This window comes from Lipotes vexillifer, unplaced genomic scaffold, assembly GCF_000442215.2.
Source record: "Lipotes vexillifer unplaced genomic scaffold, Lipotes_vexillifer_v1.1 scaffold1, whole genome shotgun sequence".
NCBI lineage: Eukaryota > Metazoa > Chordata > Mammalia > Artiodactyla > Lipotidae > Lipotes > Lipotes vexillifer.
Genome location: NW_006779068.1, coordinates 504,258 through 525,925, shown reverse-complemented (window position 1 = coordinate 525,925; position 21,668 = coordinate 504,258). Strand labels below are relative to the sequence as shown.

The 21,668-nt window shown below is 38.1% G+C and overlaps 1 protein-coding gene across 1 annotated transcript in view; it reads left to right on the top strand.

Annotated features, from left to right (window-relative positions):
* DENND5B (DENN domain containing 5B) overlaps nucleotides 1–21,668 on the top strand; it is a 208,011-nt gene that overhangs the window by 129,490 nt on the left and 56,853 nt on the right. The window contains 3 exon segments of the mRNA XM_007452177.1: nucleotides 8,220–8,407; nucleotides 14,456–14,992; nucleotides 17,708–17,939. Of these exon segments, the coding sequence (XP_007452239.1) occupies nucleotides 8,220–8,407; nucleotides 14,456–14,992; nucleotides 17,708–17,939 (957 nt within the window).

The window sequence follows — 21,668 nt, the reverse complement described above, 5'->3', positions numbered from 1 at the left end:
TGGTACATGACTCTTTTTGAATTATGGTTTTCTCAGGGTATATGCCCAGTAGTGGGATTGCTGGGTCATATGGTAGTTCTATTTTTAGTTTCTTAAGGAACCTCCATACTGTTCTCCACAGTGGCTGTATCAATTTACATTCCCACCAACAGTGCAAGAGGGTTCCCTTTTCTCCACACGCTCTCCAGCATTTACTGTTTGTAGATTTTTTTTTTTTTCTTTTTTTTTGTGATACACGGGCCTCTCACTGTTGTGGCCTCTCCCGTTGCAGAGCACAGGCTCTGGACGCGCAGGCTCAGCGGCCATTGCTCACGGGCCCAGCCGCTCCGCGGCATGTGGGATCTTCCCGGACCGGGGCACAAACCCGTGTCCCCTGCATTGGCAGGCGGACTCTCAGCCACTGCGCCACCAGGGAAGCCCTGTTTGTAGATTTTTTGATGATGGCCATTCAGACTGGTGTGAGGTGATACACTGTGGTTTTGATTTGCATTTCTCTAATGATTAGTGATGTTGAGCATCCTTTCATGTGTTTGTTGGCAGCCTGTATATCTTCTTTGGAGAAAGGTCTGTTTAGGTCTTCTGCCCATTTTTTGATTGGATTGTTTGTTTTTTTTGTTATTGAGCTGCATGAGCTACTTGTATATTTTGGAGATTAGTCCTTTGTCAGTTGCTTTGTTTGCAAATTTTTTCTCCTTTCTGAGGGTTGTCTTTTCATGTTGTTTATGGTTTTCTTTGCTGTACAAAAGCTTTTAAGTTTCATTAGGTCCCATTTGTTTATTTTTATTTCCATTTCTCTAGGAGATGGGTCAAAAAGGATCTTGCTGTGATTTATGTCATAGAGTGTTCTGCCTATGTTTTCCTCTAAGAATTTTCCTCGTAGAGTTTCCTCTAAGTATCTGGCCTTACATTTAGGTCTTTAGTCCATTTTGAGTTTATTTTTGTGTTTGGTGTTAGAAAGCGTTCTAATTTCATTCTTTTACATGTAGCTGTTCAGTTTTCCCAGCACCACTTATTGAAGAGGCTGTCTTTTCTCCATTGTATATTCTTGCCTCCTTTATCAGAGATAAGGTGACCATATGTGCATGGGTTTATCTCTGGGCTTTCTATCCTGTTCCATTCATCTGTATTTCTGTTTTTGTTGTTTTTGTGCCAGTACCATATTATCTTGATTACTGTAGCTTTGTAGTATAGTCTGAAGTCAGGGAGCCAGATTCCTCCAGCTGCATTTGTCTTTCTCAAGATTTTTTTTGCTATTCGGGGTCATTTGTGTTCCCAAACACACTGTGAAATTTTTTGTTTTTGTTCTGTGAAAAATGTCATTGGTAGTTTGATGGGGATTGCATTGAATCTGTAGATTGCTTTGGGTAGTGTAGTCATTTTCACAATGTTGATTTTTCCAGTCCAGGAACATGGTATATAGCTCCATCTGTTTGTGTTGTCTTTAATTTCTTCATCGGTGTCTTATACTTCTCTGTATACAGGTCTTTTGCAAGAGGATCTACCATCTTAATTCCAGCCCTTCTTGGACTTTGTCCCTCAACATGCACAGAAGTAAAACCGAAGCTCTAGGCCGCCTTAGATCAGTAAACACTCCAAAGACAGCCAGACGTTTGAGTTTTACCACCCTGGACTCTTGCTCACATTTTGTTCCCAGCCTCCAATGACTACCCTTATTTTTATTTTTTTAAATTTATTTATTTTATTTATTTGTTTTTAACTGCACTGGGTCTTCATTGCTGCACACGAGCTTTCTGTAGTTGTGGTGAGCGGGGGCTACTCTTCGTTGTGGTGCATGGGCTTCTCATTGTGGTGGCTTCTCTTGCTGCGGAGCACAGACTCTAGGCACGCGGGATTCAGTAGTTGTGGCTCGCGGGCTCTAGAACGCAGGCTCAGTAGTTGTGGCGCACAGGCTTAGTTGCTACGTGGCATGTGGGATCTTCCCAGACCAGGGCTCGAACCCGTGTCCCCTGCATTGGCAGGCAGATTCTTAACCACTGCGCCACCAGGGAAGCCCCAACTTCCCTTATTTTTTTTTTGGCAAATTCATAGTCATATATTGGTGTTATATAGCTATTTTATTTACCATTTGTAGACTAGTTTTGGAGTCCTAGTCTACAGCACTGCTGTAAATAGAAATGTTTAAAAAAGATCACTGAACTAAAATTAAAATGAACAGATTGATTGTGACAGTTATTACAGAATGTAACAACTGCTAGGCATATTAATGTAACTATTAGTAATGTAAAATAGGAAAATAATCCAGATCTTTTTTCTCTTTTACCAACAATTACCAATTATATTTAATCTACATTAAATAATTTAAGTACATAGTATGTGCATAAATACTTTGTTTTAACCTTCATTGAAGCAATAAGATACTACTTTTCACATATCCTCATGAGTGTTAGAAAATTATATTTTTATGAATGTATAGATATATATATTTATAGGAAGCTATATTTTATTTAAAATTATGAATTAAACAAGACCTTTTAATTTAGAAAACAATTCTCAATGAATATATAGTTCATTGCCTATTTTGCAAGCCTATTTGACTTTGAAACATGTATACTTTTTTAAAAAGTCATCTCATATCAAATAAATCCTTTTCAAGTCAGATTCAAATTATTTATTCTCATAGATCCATTTTGGAGGGATTCCACTTCCCAGAGATTATTTCCATATAGATTATATTCAGCAAGTTTTAAAAATTGTGGCAAGAAAAAATACCCCATAAATTTACCATCTTAACTATTGCTTAGTGAAAAGTTCAGTAGCATTAAGTATATTCACATTGTTGTGCAACCAATCTCCAGAGCTTTTTTCTTCTTGAAAAGCTGAAACTCTATACCCATTAAACAATAACTCCGCATTTTGCACTCCTCTTAGCCCCTTCCTGACAACCACCATTCTTCGTTTGTTTGTATGAACTGACTACTTTAGATACCTCTTGTAAGTGGAATTATACAATATTTGTCTTTCTTTGACAGGCTTATTTCACTTAGCATAATGTCCTTAAGGTTCACCCATGTTGTAGCATATGTCAGGATTTCCTGCCTTTATAAGGCTGAATAACTTTCCATTGTATGTATATACCACATTTTGTTTATCCATTCATCCATTGACGGATGCCTGGATAGTTTCCACCTTTGGGCTACTGCGAATAATGGTACTATAAACATAGATGTACAAATATATCTTCAGCACTCTGCTTTCAGTTCTTTTGGGCACATACCCAGCAGTGGAGTTTCAGCACGTTTTTAGTACTTAGCTGCTTCCTGCTGCTGCCAAACACACTTTGGTTTTCCATGTTGATAATATAGATATTCTTTTAATAGCTTCAGCATATTTCATTATATAACTGGCCATAAATCTAACCCTTTTGTTAGTTACTTAGGGGATTATAAATAGTTTATTGTTATAAATGACACTTTATACATAAGCGTCCATGTACATATGTTTTTGTATATTTATGTGATAAATTACTAGAATTGCTGGGTCAGATCATCTGTATATTTTTTAAGCTTTTGATAGATATTGCCAAGTACAAAGCTCTAGCAATTTATGCTGCCTTTATAAGGCCATGTATGAGAATACCCTTTTCTCCACACCTTTGCTGTGATTTTCTTTTTAATCTTTGTCACAATCAAAAGCAAAATGTAGCTCACTTTTCAGCCATCATCGAGGGTGATTTTTTTTTAATGTTCATTTGAATTTGTATTCTGCCTTTTGTGATATCTTTGTGAACTAGGAAGATAAGCTGAATTATGCATGGGTCCAAGCCCTCAAAGCCAGCCTGGCTCAGTTAGTAACTAGTCACTGCCTTGGGTTAGTAAATGTATAATCTTTCAGCTGCATCAGGATGTTCACCAGAGGTGTGCTGTACACCACCATCCTCACACCTCCACTGGCAGTGCTTTGCAGTATGTAAACCCTGATAATCATGGCCTTTTCATGGGGCATTGCACCACCAGCCAGCACTGGACCTGCTCTGTGTCACTCAGCCATCTCCTCAGCCTGCAACATGGGTCCTGTGCCCCCAACCTCAGCTCCAGCCCCAGGCCGCTGGACTGTCCTCACGGGGCTGACCTTATTCTCCACAGTGATGCTGGTGGACAGGGGCCGAGACCCGGGGGTGAGACAGCAGAGGCCAGGCCATCTCAGAGTCTGTGTCTGTTCCACTGCTAGGCAAATTTTTGGCAGTATGTTTTTTTGTATAACATAGGCAAGCATAATGTCCAGTAGTTTTGTTTCATTTTACATGTCTTAGATGTTAACATATTAATTTCTTAGTACACATTCATTGATCACTCACTATGTAGTAGGTCCCGTACCAAGTGCTAGAAATTCTGAGATTAAAAATATAGTCATGGGCTTCCCTGGTGGTGCAGTGGTTGAGAGTCCTCCTGCCGATGCAGGGGACACCGGTTCGTGCCCCGGTCTGGGAAGATCCCACATGCTGCGGAGCAGCTGGGCCCGTGAGCCATGGCCGCTGAGCCTGTGCGTCCGGAGCCTGTGCTCCGCAATGGGAGAGGCTTTAAAAGACTGATTTTAAATTACTAAAATCTCTCTGCCAATTCCCAAGTTACCATTAATAGCAACATTTTCTCCTTTTCTGGAATATATATATATATATATAGTCATTGCTCTCCAGCAGGTGATGGTTAGCAGGGAAGAGCAGAGAGATTCATGAACAGATAATTATAATTGAATTTTAATAGTTTTAGTGAGAGGAATAATTAGTGTGATGGAAATAGAGGTGGGGTACTGTGGAAGGGACTCTCGTGACGATAAGAAGTATTCAGGGAATGCTTTCCAAAAGAACCACTGCCTAAGGAAAAAGTGGAACTTAGCCAGGTACTGCAAGGGGAAGAGACATTCTGGGCAGAGGGAAGGGGTGTACAGAGGCTCAGGGACCTGTGAAAATATTTCATGTTCAGTAAATGAATTTTAAGCAGATGATTTGACTGTATATGTGGTGGTAAGAAATGAGGCAGGAAAGGGCCAAGTTATGAAGAGCCTCACGCCATGCTGAGGCATGTCTTAAATGTGGAAACTTATTACACATTCCTCACTTTGAGTATCAAAGAAAAAATAATTTTCCAAATTATTTAAATTTTTAAAAACATGCTTAAAGAAGAAAACTACCTTTTATTTCTTGATTCAGTTAAAAAGAATTGTCTTGTTTCTGCTAAGTAACTGCATTATTAAAATGTGTATGGCATTTAAACCAATCTTGAGAAAGCAGAACTGGAAAAAAGAATAGACATAGAACACCCACAAGTTGGTGGAATCGTGGTGAAGGAAAAATAAACCATGTGTATCAGTCTTTCATGTCTACTAGAAGAGGGGAAAACATATAATTTATTTTCACTTCCCAAGTGAAAGTTTACCATAATCAAAGCAAGAAAACAGCCCAAGATGCTGGTTTCCATTCCTTAAAGAATTTATGTTTCCTTTGAGATTGAACATTTTCCATCAACAGCAAATAAAGTAGCCAAGCTGCTAGGGATTTGATATGATGGCTTAAAACCTTCTGCCTTTCAGGATAGGTTCAATCAGGAGACAGATTAAACCACACAGTAATTTAAATAGAGGAATGTAATAAGAAGTTATTAAACTATAACAGGAAACTATAAAGACATGAAGAAAACTCTAAAGGGTACCCTAGGAAGGACAAACTTGGAAGGGGACCCACTTCCCAAGGCTGAGGTTCATATCTCACTGAATGCTGTGGTGGCAGCTCATTGGATGGTGGAGGTCAGTGGGTTGCTTGGGCCAGAGCTGATCCTCAGTCACCAGACAAGCAGAAGACAAGACAAACCTCCCTGGTCTAAGTGAGCTGTGGCTGGTGAGCAGGCACACAGAAGTTGTCAGGGCACCAGGTGGCTGTGTGAGATATGAGTGTGCCGTATCCGCATTAGGAGGGCCCAGTCACTGAGGCTGCCCACTCTGGGCGTGTGGCCGGGGAAGTGGGACACCAGATGTCCTCACATATCCACACCAGTGATCAGCCATGCAGAAGGAGCAAGAACACACAAAACACTGCACCTTGCCCACTACACTCCAAAACCAGGGAGCAGAAGCGCTTCCTCCTGCAGTCTCTCCGCTGTCCTCTCTGGCAAAGTTTTCCGGTGTGTTCACTATAAAAGAGAACATGCTTACGGTCCAATCCATTTTCATAGACCACCTATAGAGTGATTTGGAGCTCAGTGAATAGATCAATAGATAACTGGCACAGGATCTGACTGTTTAAAACCCTGACCCTTTCACCTGTGTCTGGCTTTTAATTGAGAAAGAAATTAAAAAGCCCCTGACACCCAGGAACTGATCTAGCTCTCAGCTCAGCCTCCCTATCACTGTAGACTGATTGGATGCTCATAGCTGAGCCATGTTGCTCTGTAGAGCATAAACGGTCTCACGGGACCATCCACTCCAAGCAAGGTCACTGTGCAACCCACAGAATAGCAAACACCCTCTTCCCTCAAGCTGCCTGGTATTTGGGGGTTTTTTTGTGTTTTTTTTTTGCGGTATGTGGGCCTGTCACTGTTGTGGCCTCCCCCGCTGCGGAGCACAGGCTCTGGACGCGCAGGCTCAACGGCCATGGCTCACGGGCCCAGCCGCTCCGCGGCATGTGGGATCCTCCCGGACCAGGGCATGAACCTGCGTCTCCTGCATCGGCAGGCGGACTCCCAACCACTGCGCCACCAGGGAAGCCCTGGTATTTGTTTTTTAGAAGTATTCCTGTAAACAGGTTTTCACCTAAAATTTTATAATGAATCAAATAAGGAAAATTTTAAATACATGTAGGCTATGGATAGCTGATGATTCATGACCAAAATCCCATTGTAGACTATTAAAGATAGTCATTTACAGATTATAAAACAACACAAGAAAAAATTTTAATAGAAAAACATCCTGCTTTTGCGTGGTTGGGTGTTCTTTGAGTTTGATATGAACCAAGTAGCATCGGATCATTTCCCTTAACCTTTTTAAAAAGACTTCCCCAGAGTCTTACTCCCCCAGATTTTACTGTATTTGTGCACAATAAATTCTGTGAGAGAATTATTACAATTCCACAGTATCCATTCTGAAAACCAAACTTTTTTTGGAAACTCATTTGTCGGCAAAATCAGATCTGAACCAAAGTGACCCTATTTAAGTTCTTTGAGTATACTGGGACACTCATATAGTTTGCTGCAGAAACATTAATGTATTTGATTATAGGGTGCTGCTCTGGATATTTCAAGTATGTGTGGTATGCACAATATTACCTTTCTAAATTAAAAAAGAGAAAATCTGAATTCTGAAACACGTCTGCCTCTGAAGGTTTAAATAGGGATATAGACATATGTATGTATAGCATCCTTGGCAGAGTGGTTTTAGAGGGCACTTTATGTGTAGCTATGTGAGTTGATGAATGTTCACTAATTTTTTTCTATATATATATATATATATATATATATATATATATATATATATATATCAAATCATCATCTTGTACACCAAATGTTATATGTCAATTATATTTCAATAAAACTGGGGGTGGGGTGAGAAGGCACTTTAATACTGTGGACAGTTTTTAGTTTTGATAGATTAGTTCGTGTAAACAAAACACAACAAAAAAACCAACCTCTAATTTTCTGGTAGCTTTCACTTTGTCCCTAGATTTGAGTTGGAGGTTAATGTAGGAAGTGTGACTATGAATGCATATATCTGTTGACTTTTTGTACCCACAAAATGAAGGCTAAAATAAATATAATAAGGATAACTATAGGCTATAGCCATGATCATTTATACAAGAAAAACAGAGCCTCTGAATTGAGGATTGCGTAGATATACATGTATATAAAAAGTGATCAGTAGCAATATTCTTACACATTTTAAATGGGAGAAGTGCCAAGAGCAATTTTATTAGTTCTTATTTGCTTTGCATTTTGAGGGAATGTCAATACACATACCAGTGTTTTCAGAAGCAAAAAGCTTAATGATGTTTCCCACCTACTCATACCCCCTTAAAACCATTCAGTGAAACCATTTAACTCTTTAATTATGGTGGAATAGAGCTGACCTCTTTTCTGCATGGTCATGAAGAAACATTTTACTTATTTATTAGCACACGAATTTTTTCTGGAAATTGATATTTTCAAGCTTAATGCAGTGATTATGTTTTGACTTGTAATCTTCCCCTCCATTTTTGTTGTTGCTGTTCTGTACAGATTATCAACGCCTGATGACTGTGGCGGAAGGCATCACCACACTTCTGTTCCCATTTCAGTGGCAGCATGTTTATGTGCCCATCCTCCCTGCTTCTCTGCTACATTTTCTTGATGCTCCTGTCCCTTATCTGATGGGCCTTCAGTCAAAAGAAGGAACTGACCGTTCTAAGCTAGAACTTCCTCAAGAGGTAAAAACTTACAGTGAACGATGAAGCACTTGCTGTTTGTTGATTTAGGTCAAACCCCACTTTTGTTAGATAGCATTGTCTTTGTCTGAACTGAGTCTCTGGCTATTCTGCTTCTTCCAAGTAGGTCTAGGGCAGAGGCTCAGCCATAGAATGCAGATCCTGATTCCTGATGATTATTATATGACATAGTCATTAATTAAACATGGATCAAAACAGGACAGTGGCAAATTTTCACAGCTGTAAATTTGTGAAGATGGAGCACTAGTAGTATTATCTAGGAGCTTTATTATTTTAATAACATTTTATTTCTTTTTCCCTATTCCTGTTATAAATTTTGTTTTTAAGTGGTACAGCCCAATTTTAACATCCTTTAAATTATTGTATTAATTGAGGTGAATTTGATTCTTGACCTCTATCAAATGAAAAGTAACATCTTTCAGCAAGCTAGGGATCATGGAAATATTAAATACTTTAGTAGTCTGTTTTCAGACGTAAGGCCAGTTATCAGCTTTTTCTAAATGTTAGCTTAGCTCACTGGTTGCGATGAAAATTCTAACCCTTAGCTTTTAGTCTACCTTAAGATTACTGTGCTTTCTGTGTGCTATATTTTCAAATGTTGTTTCAGAAGAAAATAAACAGGAATTCTTGAAAGCATTTTGAATCTAATTTTTAGCTGTTAATGGTACTCAGAATTGAAATGTAAAGCCTTTGAATTGAAATATTGATGACAGTGCCATGGCCTATTAAAAAACATAAAATGGTTAATTACATTATATTATTCACTATTTAATTAGCACCTTTCTTAATAAAATCTTTCATGCTGTGCTTCACTCTTATTTGTTCTTATTACCCATAGAGATTCTCATTTTAATAAATGAATTTAAAATAACACACTGAGCCACAGACGTTATACCCAGTAATGATTCCTGTAATCATCCACTGCTTACTTTATTCTAATGAATGTTTCCCTACCAAAATTAACATTTTTGTTCAGGGGAAAATAGCTTGATTCAGATCATATAAAATACACATGCAAACTGTTTTGCTCTTTTTTTGAGCTTGTGCACGTTCTCTGCTTCTCCCTCTCTCTTATACCTCTTTTTTCTAATACCTGAACTCTCATTTTCTCTTTTATTAAATTAGTCTAAGTATCTTGTTGGTTCAAAGAAGTAAGTCCTTTAAATTTTTAAGGAAAAAGAAATAGACTAGCCAAATGCATTTTGTTTTCTTTTCTTTTCTTTTTTCTTTTTTTTTTTTTTTGCGGTACACGGGCCTCTCACTGTTCTGGCCTCTCCCGTTGCGGAGCACAGGCTCCGGACGCGCAGGCTCAGCGGCCATGGCCCACGGGCCCAGCCGCTTCGCGGCACGTGGGATCCTCCCGGACCGGGGCAGGAACCCGCGTCCCCTCCATCGGCAGGCGGACTCTCAACCACTGAGCCACCAGGGAAGCCCATGCATTTTGTTTTAAAGACTTAAACAGTGACATGTTTTAGCTTCTTGTTGAGTATCTGGTCTCTTTGCATGTTAATGAAATATATTTTTAGACACATAAATATTATCTTTCCATTTTTGCATGAGTAATAATTGTTGAGAAATTTTAAATGCCACCTTGATGTATTTGTCAGGAAATCTTTCTGTCTCTATGCCTGTGTGTATCCTCTGACTCTAAAAATAAACAAACTTAAAAATTCTGAAAGCTGTTACAGTAATGTCTGTGATTTTCTAATTTTTCATTCACTAAACCAACACTATTTAATAAATATACATACTCATGTTTTCATAGAGTAGAATAATAAGAAATAACCTGAATCAGCTGTGAAAAGAACACTGCTTCTGTATAGAAAGTATTCATTAGTGCATTACTGTTTTATAGGAAAAGGCTAATAGCATATCACTTTGCTCTGGTTTCATTTTACAATGAGATGAAATAATCTACTCCACAGAATTTGGAGGAGGAAGTGGGTATAAAAATAGTCATTTTAAAAAAGTGACTGGTAATACCCTCCCTTGCCTTGAAAACTGTAAAATAAACTAATAGCTAAAAATAGTGAGAGGACTTCTTAGAATAGTTGTGAAAATAAGTTTACGAAATGATTATTTTAAGAAGACATGATTTTAGTTGTTAGCTAAGTAATATAACTACATAGACTTATAATGAACTACCCACTCACTTGCCCCATGATTCCAAAATGACAGGCACAGGTAGCGATTTGTTATATTGTTTTGGTCGGGGGAGGGGGGGGAGAGTGATGGTGGAAGGATGTGGCACTGGGGATTAGTTGCATAGACTGTACCTCATTTTCTACCATTCTTGCTCATCTTTACAGTGAACGGTAGACAAAAAAATCTAGGGAAAAACTGAAACAGCATTGCTTTGCTACTTTCTTTTTGTCATATCTTGCCCTAAAATTTTATGAAAATGTTAAATGTGCCCCTCTGGCTTACCCTTATACCAGCTTAACTTCAGCTATTGAGAAACCAGGACTCTTACCAAACATGAAGAGGGCTGCCCTGGACTCACATTCCTGGATACTTCTTCCTCTTGCCTATATTTTTAAGGTTCCACAAAATGACCATGTCCTTAAGCCTTATTCATTCATTCATCAAACAGTTGTATCATACACTACTAGTGTACAATATACTGGGAGACATCTAGAGAAAAATGTCACCTTTAAGAGGTGATTTCTGATTTCCAAAATAAGACATTTACAAATATCAATAACACAGGCTAAAAAAAAACGAATAAGAGGAATGAAAGAACTAAGAATATATACAGAGGAAATCAAGATGCCTTTAAGATAGGAACATGGGAAGCCTTCATGGCAGAAGAGATCATTAAGCTTCAAGTCCTTGTCCCCTACTTTTGAGGGAATGTTTGTTGTTTTTAATTGGAAGTAATTACATATGAAGGCTTCTGGGCAGTGTTAATCAGTAAAAATATAGAAATATTTAGTTCTAGGGACTTCCCTGTTGGTCCAGTGGTTAAGACTCCGTGCTCCCAATGCAGGGAGCCTGGGTTCAATCCCTGGTGGGGGAACTAGATCCCACATGCATGCCGCAACTAAAAGCGCCTGCATGCCACAACAAATTTCCCGCACGAGGCAACGAGGATTCCACGGGCCACAACTAAGACCCGGTACAGCCAAATAAATAATTAAATATTTTTTAAAAAAGAAATATTTAGTTCTAAAACATCATAAGATTGAGATGTTGAGTATATTTTTTATTCTTGAGTTCTTAAATTTTTTTTTTAATTTAATGGTGTTAAAAGTGAGAAACTGACTTAGAATACTCTATTGTATGGAGTTCTTATCTGTTTTAGAAAAAGGGCTTTTTGGTTTTTCTTCAATAAATTTTTATAACACAAGTTTACATTCCCTGTTTCTACTTTGTAATAATCAATGCCCCAATTCAGGCCCCTGTAAGTCAGCATAGGAGGGTGAGAGAGACTCGCGGGAACATGAAGACAGGCCCATAGCTGTGGTGCTGGAACATCCACCTTGCTGCACATTTTTGGCTCAGCAGTGATTACATGAGCATAACAAGCTTTAAAATTTCCCCAAATGTATCATTTTTCTCTTTTCACAGGGGAAGGAGAGGTATAGAAAAGGATAGCAGGAAGGCATTAATGAAGGATACAGTACAAAATGTAAGTGGTGAGAGGTTGCTGGTTAACATTTAGATTAGCAAGTTAGTGAATTTTTTCTTCCATTTTTAAAGATATTGAATCATCCATCTGAATTATGGTGACCTAGTTTCTCCCTTTAAGCCTTACAGTATATCCTACTTTCTAGAGACTGTAGAAACATATATAAAGATGTGGATTTAAATAAAGCTGTAATAGCACTACTATCTTCAGTAAGATGTGACTTCAGCTTATACTTTATTTAGAGAAAACTATTGACATTGGAGATGAGGCATAATGGAGAAGAAAAAAATCCCTTAAGCTACCAGGCTGTTTGAGGGTGCGTACCTGGAACAGGTGTCAGGAAGTCACCTACCTTCTTGGGCCTCAGTTTCTTCATCTGCAGAATTAAAGGGTTGGATTCAAAGGTTATTTTAGGCTTGAAGAATCACTGTTGATTCTGTTTTTGGATGGTGGAAAATCTTGAGTTTTTATCAATCTTAATTTGGAATTTTGCTATACTTCTTGCTTATCAGTATCTAACATGAAGAACAGGGATCAAACAAAAATAACAGGGACTTACCTGGTGGTGCAGTGGGTAGGAATCTGCCTGCCATTGCAGGGGACACAGGTTCAAGCCCTAGTCCAGGAAGATCCCACATGCCGCGGGGCAACTAAGCCCGTGTGCCACAACTACAGAGCCCATGCACCACAACTACTAAGCCTGTGCTCTAGAGCCCGTAAGCCACAACTACTGAAGCCCACACGCCTAGAGCCCATGCTCCACAGCAAGAGAAGCCACCACAGTGAGAAGCCCACACACTGCAATGAAGAGTAGCCCCCCCACTCACCACAGCTAGAGAAAGCCCAGGTGCCGCAATGAAGACCCAATGCGGCCAAAAAATTAGTTAATTATTTTTTAAAAATTTGACATTAAAAAAAAAAAGGAGAGAATAACAGAAGCCTAATTGTTTGCTCTCCTCTTTTCATCTTACCTTGGCATTCAGGATCAGAAGACAGTATGAATTCTCTCCTTGCTGACCTGGGGGCATTGTTGAGGGGCGGGGAGATGGGGAAGCATGAGGTGAGGCTTCCTATTCTGTTTATTGACTTCACCCCATGCCTTGTGTCCAGCTACTAATCCAGTCAGGATCAGTTTTATGTGATGGACTACCTTGCCCCCCTCCTCCTCCCCAGTTTAGGAGCTTAGTTTTCCTTTATTCTGACAACCTTGTTCTGATCAAGAGGGTATGAACAGTAAAGGTAAAATACTGTTTTTGTATATACTGTCATCAAGTACCTGAGGGACAATGCAAATTTTAGGCAGGTACTTAGCCCCTTGAATTTTCTATATCTATTTGAAAGATGTTTAAAAGTCTTTTAATTCAAAATCCAAAGTGTAAACAAACTCAAAAAACATTTCCTCTTATTTCTGTCTCCTCTTTTCCTCAACTCAAAAATGTTCAAGTCAAGTCTGAGTTACCCAAGGGTTGGTCACTTACCTTTCTCTAGGCACTTGCGTCCACTGCTCTCTGCCTCCTGCTCTTCGTCCAGTGGCTTCTGAAATGGTTTTGCCATGTAAGAGGTTGAAGCTAATTTTAGATAAAGTGAAAATTTGTGGGTTTTCTGTGGACTGGATTGCTCTTTGCCAGTTTCATTCCATTTTGGGGTACTATAGCTGCTAAATTTTAGCAGTTATTGCTAATTCTACATTATAAACGGTGTTAGAGCAGTGGAATGGCATAGAAAGTTCAAGCTCAGTAAGCATTTTATTTTCACCAGTGCCTAATTTGTAAGGTACTATGAGTCTGTGTGCTTTTACCTGTCTTAAGGAAAGTCTATTCGATGTCATGTATTACAGAGTTATATCCAGATTATAATAAACTGATGAGACCCAGGGGAAATGATTCATATATATTAAATATATACTTATATATTCCCTCACATAGGGAAAAATGCTGGCAACAGAGATTTATTTTTAAAGAATAAAATATTCTTAACTCTGAGAAGGTTAACATAAAAGGCAGTGCAACCTTTTCTTTATAATAGTTGATTTTGTTTATAATAGTTGGCAAGAATATTTTAGAACATAAAATTACTATAAAACCTTTGTATTTTTTAATTGATACTTTTAGCATTTTATTAAGTAAAAGTTTTTTAAATTAATTTTTTAATTGAAGTATAGTCGATTTACAATGTTGTGTTTGTTTCTGCTGTACAGCAAAGTGAATCAGCCATACATATACATATATCCACTCTCTTCTAGACTCCATTTCCATACAGGTCATTACAGAGCACCGAATAGAGTTCCCTGTGCTATATACAGCAGGTTCTTATTAGTTATCTTTTATATATAATAGTGTGTATATGTCAATCCCAATCTCCCAATTTAAAAACCTTTGTATTTCTTTTTCCTCTTTCAGGCTAATTTGTGTTTTGTGGATATTGACAACCATTTTATTGAGTTGCCTGAAGAATTTCCACAGTTCCCCAATAAAGTAGATTTTATCCAAGAACTCTCTGAAATTCTTCTTCAATTTGGGATCCCTCCTGAGGGCAGCCTACATTGTAGTGAGAGTGCCACCAAGCTAAAGAATCTGGTTCTGAAAGACTTGGTCAATGACAAGAAGAATGGGAACGTCTCTGCTAATAACATTAGCGTGTATGAGTTACTGAAGGGCAACGAAACCATAGCCCGCCTCCAGGCTCTAGCCAAGCGGACTGGTGTGACCGTGGAAAAAATGGACCTCTCTGCCTCTTTGAGTGAAAAAGAAAAAGATTTAAAACTGCAGTGTGAAGAGGCAGAACTAAGGGACTACCAGCTCAACGTACAGCTCCGAGAGGTCTTTGCTAACCGCTTTACACAGATGTTTGCAGATTATGAAGCGTTTGTGATTCAGACTGCCCAGGACATGGAATCTTGGCTGACCAACCGGGAACAGATGCAGAACTTTGACAAAGTAAAAAGAAGCAGAGTTTCCCTTTTTATGGTTCTTAGTGGGCTATACATTACTGATTTTGTTAACTTTTTTAAAATACAGATTTTTCCGCCTCTCCTTTCCCTTTACGAACTCTTTTTTACCAGTATTTTATACTATATAAAATAATTTCACTGGAAAGTATAAATCAACTAGCTCATTAAGCTGTTCATTGAATTATGTATTTAATTGCCTTTAACCTTATTTTTAACTTTTCTAATACTTTGAAGATGTTTGAAATGAAACTTAAATTCCATGTTTTTCAAACCTGTTAATACTATCTCACCTTGTACGCATTTTATTTACTCATATTTTAGGATCAAGTCTAGTTAAATGAGGCCTATTCCTTTTCTAATAAATCCTTATTCTTATATTTTGTCTTCGTCCTGCAATGAAGTCACAACTTGCCCATGTAAAGGTAACAGTTTACTTTCAGAAGGTAAATTTTTATCTCATCTTAGGATCAAAAGAGAGAAAAAGTGAAGTTTTATGAGAAAAATGAGTTTTTATGTTTTAACCCTTTCTGCATATTGTACAGACAGGGAGACTGAGGCCAGAGACCTTCTCTGGGTCACGCAATCCTTATATAATCTACCACTATCTCCTGGATACCAGTAAAAGCTGCATTTACTTCTAGGAGGGTATTTAGAGGACGCCTGAGCCTGGGAGGGGGTGCTTGAAGGGACTTCAGAAATAGTCCCCCACTTCACTTTCTCCCCTTGCCTGTTCCGACTCCCCGTGGTCAGGTCACTAGGGTGTAGTTCAGTCCCTTGCCTCTGTGATTGCCAAGGCATGATATTGCTATTAGAATGAATTATGGCTTTTTGCTAAATAGTATCTTTGTATCATGAAAGACTGCTCAAAGGGGCTAATATGTTCTAAGAGGCTAATCTACAATCTTGGAGCATCTGACAATTAAGAATTAATAAAAAATTTTTGTAAAGGTGGGTGGTATAAAAGATTATTTTCTGATTTCATCAGATTTTTTTAGATGAGTTATATAAACCACATTTAACAGTTAATTTCTGATGTACTTTATGTTTGAGAAAACTTCTTTAATAAATTAAGAAGCTTTCACCTCTCCAAATGTATTCTTGCTCTTAGTTTCCATTCTCATTAAGCTTAACCATTTTTCCACATTTTTTCCTAGCCAGCTTGGAACTAATCTGTGTATACTCATGATTTATCCTTGGAGCAATTCAAATTCTTATCTAAATTGAGCACTGGTACTTTCTTCCTTCTTAATCTTTATGTAGCTTCAAACTATAAATGGAATTCTTTTTATATAACCCCTAGAGAAATGAAAGTTTCATGTTGGATTCCAGAAGGCTTGTAATCATCTCATTTTCACTAGGAAAATTTACAGGACTATCACATAGTAGTCCTGCAAGCCAAGTCTTTGCTGCCTTAAGTGATGTAGCCCACAAGGATCTGAATATCAAAAGCCAGACATTTGGTCCATTTAGGAAAAAAGGCTGTTTGCTCTGTGAAAAGTAAAATTGATATTTATCTGTAAAATATCTTTTGAAGAGGTGAACTATTTCTGGAGATGACTGTGAATCTTTCTTTGGTTATTTGGATTTGTGTGACTACATCTGAACTATTGAGACACTTAAATTGAATAAGTGGATTTCTGTAAGGAAGTTTTTCAAAGCTATCCTAAATTTCAGAATTTATTTCCTAAATAAATATGCTAGGAGGAAGCTAGTGAGTATTAAGGAGAGTAACCTTAGGTCAGAACTTATCCTTCCACCTTTCCCCTTCTGGCTTTTGCCACATTGCACCTAATCAAAAGAATGAAAAGCAACAGTAACCCCACAGCTGAAATAGTAATCCACTTCCAAATTTTAGCTGGTGTCAAATTGTGGCTAGAATTCCTCTACACACATGTACCTGAAGAGCCAAAGGAAAAAAATGAACCCTTTGAATTAGAAACTGATTACAATTTACTGAAACATTCCATGAAAGCAGACAAGCTGGTAACAGGAACATGTGGCTGGTTGTACATGTTTTCCAAAGGCTTGGCTTGCTTTGGATGGTTTTTCAGGCAGTGCTTTTTTTTAGTTGTTAAGACCCAAACTATTCTTTCAGCACAGGTCTGGATGGAGTTTGATCTTTAACTAATACTCATCCATCAGTTTTTAACTGTGGGGGCCTAGGAAAACATCCCCCTGAACCAAAGATTTTACCCATAAGCACAAATTCCACGTTGTTGGATTTTTTAAGGTTATTGCTTATGTATATCTTATTATTGTATCAGTTAATCACCTCGATGCCTTATGACTTGGAGGTATTTGGCACAGGCTAGGAATAGAGAGCAAAAGAAATTACAGCTCACTGGGGAAAGGGGTCAAATTTAATGGTAAGTGAAGAGAACGATTGATGATCGTGTAGCAACTGATCCACCAACTTTCATTAATGATGCTTTTTTTTCTGCATAATGGTCATGAGGACCAGAACGTAAATCAGTTTTGAAAGGTGGGATCAGTGCTGAAGAACTAAGTGACCTAAATTCTATGACTTTAGAAGATAGGAAGAAAAAGTGGAGTTTTAAGGATTTTTAAATTTCAAGCATCAGTTTTGTGTGTTATAAGATTGTGAAAAGGAATGATCTTAGCAACAGATAATTTTTGGATTTATGATGTAGTATTGAGATGGTCTCTTTGCACTAATAATTGCCTAATTATCTCATTACAGGCTTCCTTTCTGTCTGACCAGCCTGAACCTTACCTGCCATTTCTTTCACGCTTCATTGAAACACAGATGTTTGCCACCTTTATTGATAATAAAATTATGTCTCAGTGGGAAGAGAAAGATCCTTTGCTTCGAGTCTTTGACTCTCGGATTGAGAAGATAAGACTGTATAATGTAAGGGCACCCACCTTGAGGACATCTATATATCAGAAATGCAGCACTTTAAAAGAAGCAGGTACATTTGTTATGTCTTTTAAAATTAACTTAAAATCCATGATCATATCTTTTTACACATCGTTGGCCTTATAAACCACAGAATTAATTTTCAATTTTAGACTTCTTCGTTAACCCTTGTACTCTATCAAGAGATGCTTTCTATTGTTTTGTTTCCTTCTGTTTTGTGAGCTAATGTCTGTCCTCTTCCTGCTTGACATTCCTCTTCCCTCAGAAGATGAAAAACAATAACAAATTGAATGGAATACAACTATAAGGTTGCTGTGAAACTGTTAATTTCTGTCTTGCTGCTTATTTTGCCTTTTTGCTTTTTACCTATTCTCTCTTCATCCAAGGAAAGATAAGTATTAATTTGAAATAGTAAATTTGAGTTGCTGCCTAATTTACATAACTAAAACAGTATATTTACTTTAGTGGTGCCATTAATTAAAATAGCTTCATTTACTGAAATTAAATCTCTAGATTCTTATATTCAAATTAGAGGTTCCCAACCCTGACATTAGTTTTGTCTCTCAGAGAATTATGAGTCTTGGCCAATCTTGTCTGGCAGTGTGATGTAGTCCATTAAATAAATAATCATATTAATAGTCAGTGTTTACTGAGTACATACTATGTGAGGGACATAATACCAGCTGTTTTACGTGCATTTTGACATTTGATCTTAATAACGAGGGGGTATAGATACATTTTATTGTCTGTTTTATTGCTGTCGTCATCTTACAGTTGAGAAAACTGAGAGGTTAAGTAACTTGCTGTGATTGCATAGCTTGTGACTGATTCTAGCCTCTGGAGTCTCACTACCACATTAGCTGTTCATTCAATAAATGAACATGTAAAATGTACCAGTCCACACAACTTTATACATTTATACCTGGTTCCTAACTCTTTCTTTGCCAAATAAACTGATAGCTATCACTTGAGTGCCCCTTCCTTTTATTTCTTCCCCTTCGTGTAGAAGTTATTCGAGAGCAATTTTTTTTTTTTCTGGAGCAGAAAGGGGCAGCAAATGTGGATTTTCTTTGCTCTGCCTCTGTTGCTTGCCTTTCTCACTTTATTTTATTTTATTTATTTATTTATTTATTTTTAATTTTATCTTTATTTATTTATTTGTGCTGTGTTGGGTCTTCATTTCTGTGCGAGGGCTTTCTCTAGTTGTGGCAAGTGGGGGCCACTCTTCATCGCGGTGCGCGGGCCTCTCACTATCGCGGCCTCTCCCGTTGCGGAGCACAGGCTCCAGACGCGCAGGCTCAGCAGTTGTGGCTCACGGGCCCAGCTGCTCCGCGGCATGTGGGATCTTCCCAGACCAGGGCTCGAACCCATGTCCCCTGCATCGGCAGGCAGACTCTCAACCACTGCGCCACCAGGGAAGCCCCACTCACTTTATTTTAAATAGATCAAAGTTACAGGAGTGGTGATGCTGTAGTTGTAGCATATTTTAAGGAAAGAAGTATATAAATGATGTCTCTTGTGTAGCCTTACAGGTTTCTGATGACTCACTGAAACATCATTCTGTTGTATCCCACTTATGAGGATAGATCCTTGGAGCCCCTTTAGGAAGTGACAATTGTTTCTGTGTTTCTAGAAGTTGAGGGGGTAGAGTGAATGAAAGTGTCTCTGCCTATTCAGAGAATAATATGACTTTCAGTGCTTTAATAGCCATGTAAATAGTATAATGCCTTGTTGAGCAAATTTTATTCCTCCCTTCCTGACAGAATTTTTTAAATGAAGTTAAGTGCTGATTGCTGTGTTTGTGTGCTTCTAGAAAATCTTTTCAATTAAAATAGATTTTCTATCAGCCTCTCAGTTTTATACTCCTACTGTCACTGCAGAAATTATATAAACTGTTGAAAATGTACCATTATAGCTTATATATGAAGTCCTTTTATTTTATGATGCTATTAAGAAAGCATTGACAAACAGACAGTATGTACCCAAAACACTTCTTTACTGCTTTTATATTAAAAGAGCTTTAAGAACAACAACAACAAAAATGTACCATTACAGATTTAATATATATGAAAAAGAGATTAGGCTAAATTAGGAATAGTCTCCCAGGAACTTAATTTATCAAAGACTTTCTTAAAAAGTAAAAGGAAGGCTTCCCTTGTGGCACAGTGGTTAAGAATCCACCTGCCAATGCAGGGAACACGGGTTTGAACCCTGTTCCGGGAAGATCCCACATGCTGCAGAGCAACTAAGCCTGTGCACCACAGCTACTGAGCCTGTGCTCTAGAGGCTGTGAGCCACAACTACTGAGCCCATGTGCCACAACTACTGAAGCCCACGTGCCACAACTACTGAAGCCCACGTGCCACAACTACTGAAGCTCACGTGCCTAGAGACCGTGCTCCACAACAAGAGAAGCCACTGCAATGAGAAGCCCGCACACCATAACGAAGAGTAGCCCCCACTCGCTGCAACTAGAGAAAGCCCGGGCGCAGCAATGAAGACCCAACGCAGCCAAAGATAAAAATAAAAATGAATAAATAAATTTATTTTTTAAAAAGTAAAAGGAGGCAGTCAGCTGTAACTATGTCTGTCTCACAGATGGTGCAGTTATTTCTTTTATCAGGTAAAATTGTCTCCTCCCCACCCTCACCCACAACAGAAACTAGAGAGACTAGGATTTTTTTGTTGACATTGGATTTTATTGTGTATCTTGGTTTTTTTTCTGTCCTTTGTTGTTTTGCTTTTGTTTTTGTTTTGCCTCTGACTAAAAAGAATTTTGATTTGCAGGTGAACTCTTTAGGCAGAGGCTATCTGCTGCTGATATTGTGGCACCAGAACCTCATGATTTCTGTGCAGAAAGACACCAAGTTGCTAGTAACGCAGAGTTTTCTTATTCCTTACTGATCACAGAAAATGAGTTTTGGCACAAACCCTTGAAAGTCTAACAACAGCCCCATGATCTCTCGAAGCAGGCATTTAATAATTTCTGAATGTTCAGTATTCACTGATGATACAATCACTGAAAAGTAGCATTGCGTTATGCTCCCTATGGAAATCTTATAAACCCTAGAGTAATTCATTGTGAATCATGATTTTTGTTTTTACAGAGCTTCCTAACTAAAGGAAAATAACTCAATATCAGATGGATTTTTTTCTGTCATTTTAAATCCAATGGAAAAACTGAAGCTACTTTTCCTTTTTTCCTTTTATGAGAACAGAAGCACTTTTTGGCAGAGATGGAATTCTGTAGTATTTCATGGAACATAAAATTGTCAGGGACTTCAGAGAATTACATGCCATGAGTCTAAGCATTATTTCTCTAACCATCTGTTAATTGTGTTTTATAAATATTAGGAAGCATTAAGAGTATAGATACGGTTGTGGAGAGTCAGGGGGCATCATTGAAAATTCAATATCATTTCACATTAAAATGTGGCATCCTTTTGCCCAACCTAGAACATATGGACTATGTTTCACGAGAAGTTACAAGTTACACATTAAAAATAAAATGAAATTCAAAAAGTTGTGGATAAATTCATATGAGTTATAAAGAAAAATTAGGGAAGCTTAAAACAGATATCTAACATTTTGAAGTTTAGGGTAATAATGCCTTCTGCACACATGCCTTAATGCTGCAAATGCAAACAACTGGCTGGGAGGCATCGATCTCACGTAAGATGGTCTTAAGCAGGTCCATTTGACAAGAGTGGAATGTGTCATGGGCAGACCCCTTCCCATCCAAAACAGAAATTTTTCTAGAGTATATATGGGGAAGAACCAG